The sequence below is a fragment of the Anas platyrhynchos genome, chromosome 15 (assembly GCF_047663525.1).
Source record: "Anas platyrhynchos isolate ZD024472 breed Pekin duck chromosome 15, IASCAAS_PekinDuck_T2T, whole genome shotgun sequence".
In the NCBI taxonomy this organism is placed as follows: domain Eukaryota; kingdom Metazoa; phylum Chordata; class Aves; order Anseriformes; family Anatidae; genus Anas; species Anas platyrhynchos.
Genome location: NC_092601.1, coordinates 8354870 through 8372170, shown reverse-complemented (window position 1 = coordinate 8372170; position 17301 = coordinate 8354870). Strand labels below are relative to the sequence as shown.

The 17301-nt window shown below is 42.0% G+C and overlaps 1 protein-coding gene across 7 annotated transcripts in view; it reads right to left on the bottom strand.

The window, feature by feature from the left end:
• CLUAP1 (clusterin associated protein 1) overlaps positions 1–17301 on the bottom strand; it is a 79912-nt gene that overhangs the window by 41432 nt on the left and 21179 nt on the right. For all 7 annotated transcript variants that reach the window (XR_011803492.1, XM_038186999.2, XM_072023678.1 and 4 more), the window contains 3 exons: positions 7463–7546; positions 5234–5367; positions 3903–4044 (listed from right to left, as the gene is read on the bottom strand). Coding sequence is in view for 6 of the 7 variants with exons in the window: in XM_038186999.2 (XP_038042927.2) it covers positions 3903–4044; positions 5234–5367; positions 7463–7546 (360 nt within the window). In the remaining variant the exon portion in view is untranslated. The remainder of the gene's footprint in view (positions 1–3902; positions 4045–5233; positions 5368–7462; positions 7547–17301) is intronic.

The window sequence follows — 17301 nt, the reverse complement described above, 5'->3', positions numbered from 1 at the left end:
CAAGGAAAGTGGTCCAGGAAACAGCCCTCAGTACTGAGCAGCACACAGAGTGCTGGATTAATCTCATTACGTTGCTGTTGCTTTTCCTAGCAAGCTATTTAACAAAATACACAGCAATGATGAAAGAGTTGACTCCCACTTCACCACAAGATAATTAAGATTTGTTTGGTGGAACAAAAGACAAATCACAGTTAAAATCAACATAATTTTCAGTATTTTTGACAGTTCAAGAGACTGCATATTAAAATGGATTAAATGCAATTATCCCGGTTATTTTTCCTCTGTTGATTCTAAAAGTGATACAGAGATGATAAACTCTCAGACAGCATTCAGCATCAGTTTGGAGCAAATTCCTTTTTTCAAGCATGTAAGAAAACCACCCGCTGTTTTGCTTCACCAACACATATCGAAGGTGAGGAAACACTACCTGAAAAGCAGACCAAGTCAGAAAAACGCCCTGGTGTGCCAGCTTGGCGAGAGACTAACACGGAATAGATTAAACACAGCACTTTTAAAAATAAAAATACCCTCCCACCAGTTTGGAGCTAGGAGTGTGCCAGCAAGACTCTTGGCTTAGTCAGGACTCAGATTCTTCATTCTCTTTCAGTTACCAAGTCCTGGAGCCTGATTTCAAGCAGTGACATCTCATGGTTTCATACACTAGCTTGGACTTCAGCATTCTTGAGAATCTGGCTGTAAAAAGACAGGCACCACCTCTTCTTTTACTAAAGCAACAGCTTCTGCAACAAAGCAGTCATCGCTACTTGAGTCGCTGGATTGCTGCCCACAAACACTGTGACCAGCAGGGCTAGGGAGGTGATCGTCCCCCTGTACTCGGCTCTGGTGAGGCCGCACCTCGAATACTGTGTTCAGTTTTGGGCCCCTCGCTACAAGAAGGACATCGAGGTGCTTGAGCGGGTCCAAAGAAGGGCGACGAAGCTGGTGAGGGGCCTGGAGAGCAAGTCCTATGAGGAGCGGCTGAAGGAGCTGGGCTTGTTCAGCCTAGAGAAGAGGAGGCTCAGGGGTGACCTTATTGCTCTGTATAAGTACATTAAAGGAGGCTGTAGTGAGGTGGGGGTTGGCCTGTTCTCCCATGTGCCTGGTGACAGGACGAGGGGGAATGGGCTAAAGTTATGCCAGGGGAGTTTTAGGTTAGATGTTAGGAAGAACTTCTTTACTGAAAGGGTTGTGAGGCACTGGAACGGGCTGCCCAGGGAGGTGGTGGAGTCACCATCCCTGGAAGTCTTCAAAAGACGTTTAGATGTAGAGCTTAGGGATATGGTTTAGTGGGGACTGTTAGTGTTAGGTCAGAGGTTGGACTCGATGATCTTGAGGTCTCTTCCAACCTAGAAATTCTGTGATTCTGTGAAAGGGATGTTTAGAGCCTCATCCTTTAAACATCTACATATTTTAGATACTCTAGTTTTCTGTTCTTGATCCCCATGCTCTTTTCCTCAGTCTGAAGAAAAACTGTCAAAGGTACCTTTATTCTCCATTTTCTTGTTGTCTTTTTTTTTTTTTTGGGGGGGGGGGGAGCAGTATTCTCAAACATTTAACAGACATTAACCTATAGGAAGTGAAATGAAATTGTCTCAGGGTCTTTTCAGGGTTTAGCTCAAGCTATGGAACTAGACAGGTAAACTGCTGGTTTAAGCTAACACAATGCATTTTACAGATGGTTTTAACAGATTAACTTGATCATTTGAGATCATTGTTAAGAACACTCAACCATGGCAAGAGCACATTCCAAGTGCAGAAGACTCTATGCTATTTTAATGTTAACATAAAACATGTGTTAGTTTAAGAAGTTTCCAGTTCTGATGCTTGCTAATGTGTACCACACATAACAAGTAACAGAAGTATGCAGAGAAAAACACTTTTTTTTTTTTTTTAACAGCCATTAACACTCTTAAATTCTGCACAATGTTGAAATATCACTATCTGCTTAGTCTACTAAATTAAAAGCCAAAGAATCTATATGGATTCTCTTGGCATCTCATAGAAAGAAGAGGGAAAATAAAAAGTGTTCTCCATATTCTAAGCACAGGAACATTCCTAAATGGCAAAAGCTTTTCCTTCATCATATTACCTTTTAACAAAAATCCTCTCAAGAGCTGTAAGCCAACTCATTACTAACTTCTGTGCATGAATTTATAAACAGTTCCAGGTAGTCGAATTCAAAACATTTCTACCTCTGGTATTAAGTCTCAATGACATTTGAACAGAAGGGAAAAAAATAAATCAGATTTTAGGCTTCATTTCAAGAGTATGATTTAATTGAGGAGGGTTTTTTTTTTCTTCCAAAGAGATGGGGAAGAACTAGAGCATTATTAAACAAGACACATGAAAATATGAAGCTCGCTACAGGTTAGAAATATGTGACACAGTTTCTACAGAGATAGATAGCTTATAAAAAGGGAGATTAATAGGAAGTTGGTTCACAACAATTAACAAGTTGTCAAATGCCCATGTTATCTTTTAAAATACAGATTGACTTTCTCCTCAGACAAATAATGCAGCGAAATATTTGAGCCTTCTGAACAAAATAGAGCATCCTTTTCCTGGGTCCCAGAGGTGATAGGCATTACTGTATTTTCTCTAGACAGCAAAAAGGACTGAGAGCCTGGTTATGAAGCCCTCTGTACATCATGTTGTGCAGCTCAGATGCACAGAAAGAGTGCAGACAATGCTCAAAGGGGAGGTTTCTTGACACAATCACTTCTACAGAATTGCAAAGCTTTCTAAAAAGATAAAATCTCACCAGCTCAAGAGAGACATCATAGAAAAAGAGGGACAATAAAGTTATCTTATCTTATTTTTTGCCTAAGCATGGGTCACAAAATTTTACTCTACCTAAATGTGGGGGTAAATGACTTAACTGTTGTTTTTTTTTTCCTTCCCCAAATCAGCAGGCTCATACAGATACGACAAAAGCAAAATGTACAGTTAATAGACTAGATACAAGGAAAGTTACTTGCAGCTCTCCCAAACTTCTGCCAAGAACAGTGAGCTGCATTGACAAAATAAAACACGGTCTGCATATGAAAGGTAGGAGACCAGGAAGTGGAAGCACTGTTTCACTCAAACAAGGTATAGCACACCCACCAAGATTAAGGTCCAAGGGGAGATCATTCACTGAAACATCTCTTTTCAATGCAGACAGAAAATGTACTGGGTAAAGATTGCAAGAGGGATGAAAAGCCAATAATATCAGTAAACCACAAAGCTACAGGAAGCTGAATAAAAGGCTGGCTGAAAGTGCTGCAGCCCAATAAACACCCAAAGGAAAGAAACAGATGAAGTAAGATGAGATAGAGATGCATATTCTGTATCCTGTTGGATAATCAAGAATCACCCTGAACTGATACAATTCAGTAAGTCAACAGAAAACAGAATTTCTCTTCACTTTTGTTTGGCAGAAGATTCCAGCATATCTGATTTTTTCACTGCTACTTTTTGCTATGTTTTCATTAAAGAGAACTATGAGGAAATTGAAGAGCCTTGTGCTAAGAAGCCCTTATAAATAAGTTGTTGGCAGGCAACAAAAATAACTGTCTAATAGCTGTTAGCACATACACTGTATGTAGCAAGTGGAAGATTAGAAATACTGCAGGTACTCCACACAATAAAAAGCATCAATTGAGAAAGAAAGAATCAAGAAGTTAGTCTGGAAAGGGGTATCGTTACATGGTTTAACTTCACTAACTGAAAATAGAAAGCTCTATTATCACATTTGTCCAAGAGCCATCATACTGTACAGCACATTAGTAAACTGCCAGTCATCCGGGGCTGGTTCTACAAGCAACAGGCTGCTTTGGCAAAGGGGTGCGACAACATTTTCTCTTGTAAGGCCAAGAACTACAGAATAGAGAGTCTTGATGAGCATTTCTAAACTGTTTTACCTCAAACATCTCTTGCTCTGTCCGATGATGATCATCCAGGAGCTGCTCCAAGTAGGTTAGATTATGGAATTTTTCTAGGTAACTACTGTATTGTTTCTGCAGTTGCTCCTCTATCTTCTCGTACTCATCCATAAAAGCAGGACTGCAGACAACAAGAACAAACTACTCAGAGAAACACAGACCTGTACATGCAGAAATCTGAAACAGCATTCTTGTTTTTGCAGCTGCTTTTCCACGTCTACTGTATTAATCTATAAGGACCTTCTCTTCCAAGGTTCCACAATATTTCAGAGACCAAAAGCACAAGGCAAAGAAATACTAAGCTGTCCCATGAAAATTATGCATAGCAAAGGTAACATTATTGCATATCCAGTACCATTCCTTTCCAAACACAGAGAAGGCAGCATTTTGGCTTCTTTAGCAGACAAATCTAAATTAATCAGCTTGCTGTTCCTTAACTCCAAAAAATAAAAATAAATAAATAAATCTTGTTGCATGGATGGTAAGCCACCTACTTTACTGGAGGCTTATCTGCAACAAAACTGTACTGTGTTGTTAGAAGCATAACTAGTCCCAATATAAGTGATGAGGCCCTTTACTATAGTGTCTATTGCTGTGCCCCACAGAACACCACTCGTGTTCAGTCCTTCACTTCTACCAACTGAAGTGTTCCAGATCACAACATGTATAGGAATCCAATGTTATTCTTCCCACCACTCATTTTTCTCATATTTATATTCTTTTTTTCTTCATATGAGGTTCAAAAATAGAGAATGATCTTATAGATTGCATAAATCTGCAATTTAACCAAGGGGGCATGGTTAATTTAACCAAGCTAAACCACGGATATGAACATTTTGATGTTATGGCAAGCTTTGTCACTGCCCAGAGGAACCTATCCCAACAAGGGACACCTAATTACTTTTGTGGCTGGGAATGCTGGAAGCCTCTGGAACAAAGGGAATACTTGTACCATGTGTCATTTTCAGTGGAAGTACATGCCTCCATTTATGTTTAATAACAAAGGAAAAAAGACATGCTACCTGACCATTTTGTACAGCTCAAGCAGCAACTAGGCAGCCCACCAAATAATGTTCCGGGGGCTTTTAACAGCCCTGATAATCTGGTTTCAAATACAAAATAACCAAAAAAATAAACAACCACAATCCAGATTGGGCATCTCTAGAGATGAAAATCCTTCTCCCACAGGCCATCATCTCAGTCTAATTAATGGACTTCACTCCTCGCTGCTCTAAGCATTAAGAACACACGATACCATCATTTATGCTAGCACTCATTTATGCAGTAGGTAATCGGTTCATAATCTTTACCGAACACTCTGTAGGGTCTGTAGCCTCTTCTGGCTTCTTTCCAGCTCCAATTTTCTTTTTTCAATCTTGGCTTCCAAATTGGCTTCATCCAAAGCCACATTACTCAACATGTCTTTAGTCTTTTGGACTTGTTCCTAAAGGAGAAGGATGATAAACCACAGCACGCACTGGAGTAATTAGAATTGTCTTTCAGATGCTAAACCTATTCCTGTATTATCTCATATAATGTTTTTTCATAAAACTTTATAACAATGAGCTAGCACAAGTGAGCTACTAAAATGAGCTAGCACAAGGCAACGATATTTTCATTTTTTTTGTGACCAGGATAATGAACTAGCTATACATTTAGAAATTTAAAATATGTATTTTGCCCCATACATTCTTAAAGAGAGAAAAAAAAAAAAGTTGTCCTGAGATTTAGCTTTCTTACTTTTTTTTTCATCAAAATGGTACTAAACAATGGGAAGGAAAGAAGCCCCCTCCAAAGATCTGACAGGACACAGAAAGCCATCTTTCAACAGGTAAGCATCTGAATAAACACAGATGAGAAATGTATTTATTTCTTGGCACTACTTTAGGGAATATCTAGGCTTTTATCAACATTCTTTTTCTTCCTGATAAATGTTACTTTTGAAAAGACGTTAATCTATCCCAATACCTTCATCCTCTTCTGAGTCTTGCTGCATCCATCTTTTCAAAATCTTGGAGGTATCCCAAAATTTGCAACACATTATAGGAATAAGGAGGGGAAAGCTAGTTAGAACAACTGAGTGCATTCAGGGTGCTCATGCTCTAGAAACTCTTGAATCTCTCGAGTGAAAGGGAAGAAGGACTTCACAGTTGCTGTTATTCTAGCAGTAATTGTTACGTGCTGTACAGCTATAATAGGTCGTTTCATTAACTGGTCCAGAACTAAACCAGGTGAGGTATATGTTATTGGTATTTCTCAATTGCTCTAATATTTTCCTGTTAGTTTATTAGCACTACTGCCTAGAATATCAATGCACATTAACAACATTTAGAGTTCATATGGACGGCAAGTAGGAGCAGAAACAAAGAAAGATCGCCAGGAGTATCTATTGATTATGCTCTGGCTGTTTAAAACCTGGAACTCCACTCCTTGTAATTATGCAATTGGACTGGATACAGTTTGCAGTTAAATAACTTAGAGTATTCACTAGGATTTAATTAACCACCATACTTGCCTATTGGGGCAGCTAATGATTCAGAGATACAGGAACCCAAGCACTGGAGCAAGGACAATGTTCCCGAGACCAGGACAAGGAACTTCTGAAAACTAGAACTGTAATGAAGCACTGGCATGCTGCTAATTAGCACAGTGCAAGTTCTTCTCACCCCTTTCTCAGTTCAGGTATCTTTTTTCCAGAGCCCACCTTCAAAACCCCAGAGGCAGCAACACATTTTGAGTTACCAGGTATACCCCTTGCAGCCCGGACTGTAAAATTGATGCAGCTTAAACAGTGGAGGTGGCATGCAGATTTCTGTGCTGATGCAGTCAATCATTCCTGTAGAGATTCTGGGGCTACTGCTGAGCCCCTACCAGAAGCAGGGATTATGACTAAACCACAGAGGGGTTTTTGGTTGTTTTCTCCCAAGACAGAGGCCAAGGGAAACTGTTCTTTGACACAGCTGTATTGACAGCAACACCATAGGTTTGTTACCAAAGTCAGTGCAGCTGGGAGAATATTTCACACATTAAACCAACACAGCCATACAGCACAACAGTCTGGCAGCAGAGCTGTTCTTAACATGTTCTCCTAGGTGCTGCTGCTAACGTAGTTTATCCGTTCTGCTGCAGGCTGTGATTTCTGACTGCCAGCTCAATCACTGTGCAGACACCTCTTCTACTCTGCCAAGAAAAGCTACCAGTTACAGTTAGCAGGGTTGCTCACTTTGAACACAACAGATTTTCCACAGAAATCATAAAGATCATCACTATATTCATTGCCACGCTGCACGGAGTCATCACAGACCGATCTCTGCCTTGATGAACATAGGTAACATTAACTGTGTGAACACAAAGACCAAAACAACATTAGCCAAAAGTTTCACATTGCCTGTTAACTAACCAGGCAGAGCATTACTTGGCCCAGTCAGTTAAAGGTGATGTGCATGCTATGGCTTAAACCTAGGCTGTTGATAAGAACAACTATGTTCTTCTTACAGGAGAGGAATGATGATTTTGCAATTAAATATCAATTTGCTTACCAGAACACAGTCAATGGCAATTTTCACCATCTTCTCAGCCTCATTTATCTCCAAAGGTCTGGCAATAGATTCTGTTCTTGCTTCCTATGAAATAAAAGTACATAAATATATTTAAACAGTACACTACAAAATTAGTATTTGCAGAACAGAGGACGGTCAAGCAACAACAACATAATCATCTGCATAATAAATGGCATAGGATTTGGTATTTATGCACCGAGGCTCAAACAATTAAAAGAATGGGAGGTTATGAAAAAGTCAGTTAAGTGAGGCTGGGATCAACATGGAGCGATTAAGGTAACTTTTCAAAACGAAGTGTTATCATTAGAACTGCAACTATTCTTGAATGTAGATTTTTTGGAAACTGCACAGGTTATTACACATTAAGCAAAGTGTGCAACATTACATGGAAGATTTCATCATTACAATGCAGCTCACATAAACAGCAGTGCAGGCAGATGAGCCCAGTGTCAAAAATTCAGAGACACAAGCAGTGTGAACCCATCTAACTAAGCCAGGCAGCCGGGACAGCCTGTAGGTGCTTCCCATGTGGGTGTAGACCCATATGAAACAAGCTGATACAGATGTACTTCTCTGATTCAGGTAACCAAGTGATTCAGGCTCCTCATCAAGACAGCATTCCTTGTTTATATCCCCCCCCAAACCTCTTCTGCATACAGCAGATGGGTTTAGGAGCATTCAGCATGCCCTCATTTGTACGACACCCTACAAAACTGACCAGGTCATTACACAAAAACACTGGATCGATTGCTTGATTGGGAGAAGAGGGAGATTGTTCCAGCCAAAGGTCCTTAAAATCATCTTATGTCGGCAAACCATTTGGCAGCAGGTGGATAAAGACAGAAATAGCATCTCTCTAGAGAACATCTGACTAAGAATCTGAAACCACTTTATACGCTGCAACAGGCTGTACCCAGCCTGCTACAGGACAGATGCTGGAAGCAGATACAATTACTCCGTTACGTTACCAGGCCAGACACTCCAGCTTGCGTAAGCACGTACTGGTGGAGGCAGCCCAACTCCATCCCGCTGCCTCACCAACTCAAACTCGGGGAGTTGCACCGTGAATCCAATCGGGGCGCTCACCTAGACAAGTTGCTTTTTGTGCAGAGCTTATTCCTCTGCTGCATCAGCTCCCTGCACCAGCCTGCCACATGATGCGTGGAGGGCTTTTGTTATTTTTGGGGGGTGGCACAAGAGAAGTAGGGGAAATATCTGATTGGGGAATGACAAGAGCTGCATCTGTTAGTGGCAGTGACAGCTTACGCTGCCTAAGGTGCTTGTGAACGTTCCCCTGCCCACACAGAAATACAAGCTCCAAGCAGCAGAAAGTCAGTCTGGTTGAATACAGGATGCAAGGAGTCTACACAGTGCATATTCCTGAATAACTCCACAGGTAGACACTTTTGGAGGAAGGCCGGAGAGGAATAAGTAGCTCAGTAGCTATTATGAGACCATGCTGCATCTACAAGCTCAACAAAATGCCTGTTCATTTGTGAAGACTCCACCTGAGCTGAGATGCACAGAAGCTGAAAAGGAAGCCAGATCAGCTGCTGGAAACACCGCTCTGCCAAGTGCACTCAGCTCTCCTGATGGCAACAGTGAGATCTCTGCTACAAAGAGACTGTATTTCAAACAAAATAGTTTACCACTCAGCAGGAGGAAGGAAATGATTTCCCTTTCCATTTTCAAACGAGATAAAAGGAACAGCAAGGATCTTAGGTTTTAATTATATGCAACTCCCTTACCAATTTCCTTTCGGTAGCCTGGTGAAGCACCCACAGATAACGCACAAGTCACTCTGACCTGTGTCAGATCAGGGTAACTGATGGGTTTCAGATATACTTCTGAGGAGCCATCATTTCATGCTGGAATCATCTCTACAAGTTTGACGTCTCTCCTTCTACCTTCCCTCTACCACCTGTGGAAGTTTTACGTACAGTCTTCATGGAGAAATCCACATCAATATCCAGAATGAGGTTTAGTGCTGAAGTCACGCCTGCTTGGAAAAATTTGGCAGGCCAACAAAGAGCAGAGTTAAGGCAGCAATTTGTATTTTCAGACCTGATTGCTGAACCATAGCTTAGCCAAAACGAAGGCAGTCAGTGCCATGAACATCTTCCTCGCACTCCAGCAGACCAAGAGGTGAACCCAGGTGGACCATCGCAGCTTCCATGGGCACACAGCTCCTCCCTAAGGGTCTACGTTTGCATACCCACTTTTCACTTCACTGCTACAAACAGTGCCATGAACCTGTGACACTTCAGAGCAGTAAATGTAAGTGGGCACTAAATCATAATGGAAAAAACAATACATTCTGAGAAAATGAAAATGGTCAATGAATTCGTTAATGGATGTTTGTAAAGGCTCCCATGGATATCCATCAGCGGGACATTTCCTGGCACCCCATGAAAACTCTTGAAGGGAAAGCTTTTACTTTCAGTACCTCTTTTGAGGACGGACCCTGCAACTGGCCATAAAAAGAAGATAGCTCACATTAACGTGCACAGAGAAAAATAAAATACCTCACAAAGGCTACAGAGTTGTTATGAAAAGTATTTACTTTAAAATACCAGAGTTGACTAATTTAAACATTATTAAGCCATTAGCAAATGAAAGAAAATGAATTTAAGTTCACACAAGCGCTCTGACAATCTCTGACTCCCCACACGAGCAAATAAACCATGTTTTCCTGCCAGCCCAACTTGTCATCAACAGCATTTCTTACCCTGTATAAAATACGCAGCAAGATGACAACTGAGATTTTTAAAACCTGACTTGGCACAAAAGCTGCCTGTTTGTGCTTAAATCTGTGGCTACAAATAGGCTGTACACCTGAAGGCAAACCAATATTCTGAATTTGCCCAAATACCAGGTATTACATTGCTGCTGGCTGTACTCACAATTCCATGTGCTCAAAAAAGGTGGGCAAATGAAACCAAGCTGCAAAATGTGTCTTTCTTCATTTTCTTTTAAAGTAATGTACTCTTTGCAATTAGGTGTACTAATCAGAACGCACATTATAATACACAAGAGGCTTCCTTTAAATTAACCATTAAAACCAGAGTTCTCAGGAGAGGTGAAAAATATAGAAAAAAAATATCAAGGCAAGGGGAGGGAAGAAGCTGAACAATTTAGGACTATGCCTAGTAATTACAACTTAAGAAGACAAACATATACAAAAAGAGAGAGGTCTTCATGAACAAGCTGATTGTTTACCACTTACCAGTGCTTCCTGTTCAGAGTGTTCAAAGAGCTCCCTGGCTATACTTTTACATGATAAATACTAATTAAAAATCGGGGAAGCCAAGTGTAAAATTATTTTTGATGAACTAAAGCTGACAATTATTAAAGAAAACACACAAGTACACAAGAGACACCATTTGCTGGCATTTTTTACCCACTCTGGTTCAACCAGTATTCGGTGCTGCACGGAAAGGCTGAGACGTTCTTCAAGTTTTGCATCTCACTTTGGACAAAGCCAACTGGAAGTACTATCAAATTACTTGGCTGGTTTAGACTCAAAAAAGATTTGTTTTCTTTGGAAATGAGAATTTCATTACAAAGTTAGGAAGATCTCTAATCAAAGGCCAGCTGACTGCCCAGTCAAGCAGAACAGAGCACAGCCTGACAGAATGTTCCCTGCAGGATGCAGAGGGCTAACAGGGAAGCCAGATCCACCCAAGTTGCACCAGTTTTGGCATCAAAAGTGAAGATAAATTTCCTTAGAGCAAAACTGCACTGCTGTCGTTTCAGGAAATAACACTGAGCTTAAAGCCTTCAAAACTCCATCTGTCTAAAGAAATCACTAGCCTCACACGTTGGTGCTGAGTGATGGTCCCCTGGGTCAAAAACCAGCAAAGGAGAAGGCCGCAGGAGATCCTCCCAGTCTGAGGTCCTGTCAACAGAAACCACACCAGCAGCTGGCCTTCCAGAAGCTGTGACAAGCTGTGGTTCTGGTCATCTACCCCAGCAGCCACTTTTTGGCTCCTATTGGAGACGTCTGCCTAACACGGGACTGTCATTATCATCACAACACTCAGTTTGGTGTCACAGTACAGCTTCTTTCTGCCAAAGGACAAGGAAGCAACCCGTTCATTGCACCAGGAGTTCTGCAGCACTCACCAAAGAAGCACCCTGTAGGATACAAATACAGGGATGGTAATTTTGTCAAACCCTCTTTCAGCTTCACTGCCAAATACCCAGCTAACATACAAAGGCTGTTTGAAATATAAAATGCAGACAAGCAGCACAGGACCTGCCTTCCACAGAGCTCTACAGACGAATTTCCTGGATGTGGAAAAACATGGATCTCTAGGATCATTAGGGAATACTTCTCTTTTATTCAAAGCAAAGTACCCCTTTAGGTATATGCAGGAGCTTTGAAATAAATGCTAACATGCAGGAGACTCCAGTGCCTGAACAAAAACGTCACTCATCTTCCAGGTATGCCCTAAGTCCTGTATTATATTTGCCAGCCACTTTCAGATGTCTTGGTCACCCTCAGCCATCCGAAATGGGCTTATATGGCTAGATTTAGGCACCTGTACTGCAAATTAAAAAATAAAATGAACAAACAATAAACCACAGTATGGCTGTGTATATATATAAAAATAAAAGCCAGATCAAAGCTCCTGTAAGTTTGGACTTCAGCCCACTTACACATCAATTATAAGAAATATTCCATGCAGCCAACTAAAATTGTCAAGAAAGAAATACCAAACTCTCCCAAAGCACAGGATTCAGTAGCAAACACAGAAGGAACTGGTTTGTTGTCAAGTGTCGTATGGGCTCCACAGAGCAATTACTGGCAGAGGGTTGACATACAGCTCCCAGCACCTTCTGAAAGTACGTGGGATCGTGGCCTCAGCAGAAACCAGCAGCAGCACTTCCACGGTACATTTTAGCTTTCCATTATGCAAGAGGTGTTACAATCTGATTTAGAACCCTTACCTGAAGGGCAATGTTGTGAGCCCATTGTGAAATTTAGAAGCACTTATGTGGACTCAGCTGTAGCTTGGCTCATTTGGCTTGCATTTCAGACCTAGAGTGGGAAATAGCTGGACAATTTCTCAGCTTTCTACCACAACCTGAAGAGCTTCTATTAAAGTCAGCAGACTCTGAGTACGGCGGTGATGCTGGCGCTTGTCTGTACAGGAAGTTCCTGCAAACAGAACTAAGGTGGTGAATTTTGAGTGTACCTGTGCTACTTCGCGTGGTTCTGCTGAGCAAATACACCGACACGCAAGAGTGATACCACTGAGCAAGGCAGCTCATTCCCACTATGCTCCCGTTGATTTGTTTCCCTGGGTGCTGCAGTGACAACAAGGAACAAAGTCATCCTAAATTCACAGGTTGCCTGGCCACAAAGTAACACCAGAACAGCCAAATGCACCTACTACCACACAACGTGGGGCCAGGAAGTTGCTGCCACTCCCGCAAAAGCCCTTCCTTTACTAAGAATTTTTCCCTCTAGGAGTTGTATATTTGGTTAAAAATGAAAAGCCACTAATGCAAAAAACAGTCCACAAACATTCCCAGTGAAGAATTTCCAACTAGCCATTGTTTTCCATCGTGCTGAATCAAAACCAGCTAAGCCAGCTTCCTGCATGCCTGATGTATGCAATGAATGGATGCACACATCTTCTGAACTGCAGGAAGGGGTGCACGACTAGCACACAGGTCACTCATGATAACTGTTTTATATTATATGTATATACTGAATTCAGGAAACTAATTAACATACACCATGATCACATTTGGCCAAAATGGAATGGATTATTAGGTTAATCCATTCCTTCCTGTTCACGGTTACACGTGAACAGGAAGGTACAGGATGGAAATTAAAAATAATCAAGACCTTCTGAAGGAACTTGATACTTCTTTCAGCCTAATTTCTTCCTCAAGAGATTAAAGCTCAAGTTAATCGAGATTTTTGCTGCTCCCAGGAAGCTGCTGTCTTGTACGCTCATCTCAGTGGTCCACAAAGTAAATCCACAGAGACATCTGCCTACTCAGCAATGCAGAGCCCTCAACCAGAGCTACCGTCCGAAGCCCCAGTAGCTATCGCAGTGTTTAAAAAGCATGGCATGAGAAGGGGATCTGAGCTAAAGAACCAGCTGGAAAGCATAACTTTCTGCAGAGCAAAAAGAATCAGGCAGCCTGCCTAGCCAGATAAGACGTAATCTGAACATATGCTTTATGACAGAAGGAAACATTGCAAACATTAGCGTCCAGACTGCTGAACTGTGAGGCAAGAAGGAGAACTGTAAAGCTCTCTGACAGGCACGTAGTTACACTGCTCTCCCCTCCCCACACCGACCTCCAGGTGGTCCACGGGTCTTCTAGCTCAGGAGCTGTTTCCACTGAATTACCTTCTGCTCACAAACCCCAGCACGTGCTTACTGCTGTCTTCCTGCATCCTTAAAACCCTCACCTTTAATTTAACACTCGCCAGGTTTCACAGCACATTGCATTGGTAAGGCTTGCATTAGCCCACAGGGCTGCAGGGTGCTGCTTGGACCAGGGGTCTTGATCCAGGCAGCAGCTCGTGATGTCTCTTCCATGGTCTGGCAAGAAGACACAAAATGTATGCCTGCCAGCACAGCAGAAGCTGTGTTTGTGAGTGGATTTCCTATTACAAACAGATGAAATTGGCCTTGGGCAGCATGGCCAGTTGGGAGCATGCTTTTTGTTTTTTAAAGGAAAAAACCAACAGGGTCGTCAAAAAGGCAAGGCACCTGGTCAGGCCAAAAGTTACTTCAATATCTCCTTTTATCCACAGCCTTCTGTAACAAATGTTTTTTAAAGTATTTCCTTTCCCTACTCGATAAAAATAAAAGGAAAGCTTCAGGAAGGGTTATGATTTCCTCAGAACAAAAAAGAAGCATCAACAAAACGAGTGTTTTGTTCGGCAGCATCTTTCAGACCTCAAAAACACGCTATGACCCCACACAAAGCTGCAGTAAAAGTAGAAACAGGCACTGGGTATGCAGCAATACCACCCGGGAGACAGTTTAAACTTTTTAACTCTCATCGAGCCCTTGATTCCACAAACATTGCCGCACAGCTTTGGGTTTCCATCCCCAACAAAGCTTAACCAGCAAGCAGCGGAGTGGCCGGTGAGCTCCAGTGACAGAAACACGGGGCGGCTCTTTGGCAGAAACAAAGGCAATTTAAGTCAGCACATTTTCCTCTTATGTAATTAAAATTTTGACATGGCTATACTCTGTGTCTAATGAAGGAAGGTTAGGAATAATGAGCAACCGAAGCCTCACCAGATATTCAGAACGCAGCGTTGCCGATGTAGCCCAATTATTAAGTGAACCTTCTTGCAGAGCCGTGCAGTTTTTGACAAGTGCTGTGACATGCAGAAGATGGTTTGGATGTGATTTGCTTCCCAGCTAAGCTAGAATGGCTTTTCAAAACAGTCTAGAACTGAGCTACAAGCGTGCAAGTCTTCCAGCTAGTTGACAAAATCATCACTGCGCTGAAACTGGCCCCAAACTGCAATGGGAAATGTGCCCCCTACCAATTTATAGGTGATGCTGTCTCCAAGCCAAATAATAACACAAAGTCACTAGAAAATCATTTGTCAGGTGAGCATATAACCATGGCTATGGTTAAAGCAATCCAAAGTACAGGACAGCATTGATTCAACTTTTCACAATCTCAAGGTTTAATTCCGGCTTCCCACCTTGCAATAATCCCTCTTCTTCAAAACTGGTAAGTTGGGTTTTGGTTTGAAGCAGCACAATTCAAAGAATTTGAAGCAAACTAGGCAATTCTCCGGAGTTCTGGGAACTTCAGAATTACTATTTCCCACTAGAAATCACTTTTACCCCTATGATGTGCGTGGCAACTTTGCAGCCAAGGCACGGGGAAGAGAGAAATTCATTTATCAGCCTCCCCAGGCAGTATCTAGTACCCAGAACCAACATTTGGCAGATGGAAAACGTTTCCAACGTTACAGGTAAAATAATTTCTTGTAGTTACCTTTCAAGAATGCAGCTGTCACTCCAAGCCAACCCACCTCTCCCTCCACGGAAAGGGGCAGGCAGCAAACTGCAACAGAGCGAGCAGGGGGAGGCCGGGGAGAAGGAAGCTTTAATCAAGAAGCAGGGAATGAAGAGATCCAGTTAAATGTCTTCAGTGGCATCTCTTTATGTTGTAACTAATGCCATTTCAGTTCCGCAGCTGGATCTAAATGCCTTTGGCTCTTCTGAGAGTTTAATTCAAGCATGTCACAAACTGAAGTCAGCAAAGAGATTCTTGATGGCTTCCATCAATTTCAGAATAAGCTTATACCGTGTGCATACAGAACAATAACACTTGTACCAACACCCTGTACTTCAAAATATATCCTCTGCAGACTTGGAAACACTCTCTGGCTGTTAAAAGCTTTGATCTACAAAATTACAGAAATTACTTTATTTACACAAGAGAATCCACAGGGACTAAATGGTTTGTTCAAGGTCGCAGACTGAGTAAGAGCCAAGAGGAGTGTGAGAACACTGACCCAGGGCGCTGCCCATCCTCAGCACAAGCAAAGTACATCAAGAGAGATTATTTTCACCTTCCTTCAGTTGTACATGGCTTGGAGTTAATTAAGAGGTAAATAAAATGAAAACAACCTTGAGAAGGTCAGAAATCTTTACGCCTGCCACCAGCACAGAGGCAGTTTTATTTTGGATTTTTTTTTGCTTCATTATCTTACCGTGTCTAATAAGTCAGCAAGCCTAAGCAAGGCAGCTACTTGACAGGCTCCTGCTAACATGTCCACGGGATCTCTGGCAGATGCAAAGTGGCAGACTCTCTGAGACAGTCAGCTTCGTCCAAATGTTATAAATAGCCATGAATTTTTCCTTTTGGATGTTCAACGTATGACAACTCAGGAGCATCCTTCCTCAGTTGATCACAATTGACCTTGAAAGTCATCACTGCTTTATGCTAAAGAATTTTTTGGGTCACCTCATCAGCCCTCCCTCCCAGTAAAGGCTCATCTTGCCATCTTCCCCTGTCAGTAACCAGCTGTTACATGACACAGAAGACCATTGGCTTTTCTAAGGTCTCTGGGCCATTTACAAGCCCGTAGCAGTTAGCTGTGTGGGTCCAGAGTCAGCCGACCCACATGAAAACTGAACTGAATGCACAGTGACATGCTGCTGCATTTTGCCTGAGCACCAACATTAATTACTCTGGTGCTTCTCTTGATTTGGGGCTTGCCAAGCTTGATCACAGCATGGGTGAGTTTCTACTTCTACTTCTTTTGGTCCTCCTAAGCATAGAAAGTAGTGTATGCAGAGAGAGAGAGAGAGAAAGAGGGATGGAGAGAGGGAGAAATATAAATCAAATCCCTCCATCCCCACCCCTAATTCAAACCAGCCCCCACATTCCCTCATCTGGGTGGGGAGGGAGTGCTAGGAAATGAGAACTCAGTGTCTAGTTACTCTTCCAAAGCTGGATATAAATACTCTGAAAATTAAGGCCACATAGTCATGCAATGCAGAAGTCCCACTGGCAGTAAAGGAGACAATGAAGATAAATACATGCATCTCCGTGCACAGAATTTGCTTTTCAGCTGGGGAACTCACTGTTTTGCACCAGAACTCATTCATCAGCCCCACTACAGCCCTACCATATATCAAGATTACAACGATTCCACGCATGAAGAAACAATTACTGAGCGCTAGGAACCAGCATATTTAAAAACAGGCTCTACGAACTCCAACTTTCAGATTTCTATACTTGGACCAGTAAGACTGGAAACTGCAAACTATCTGCAAATATAAGGGCTAACTCCATTTTAAAACAAGAAG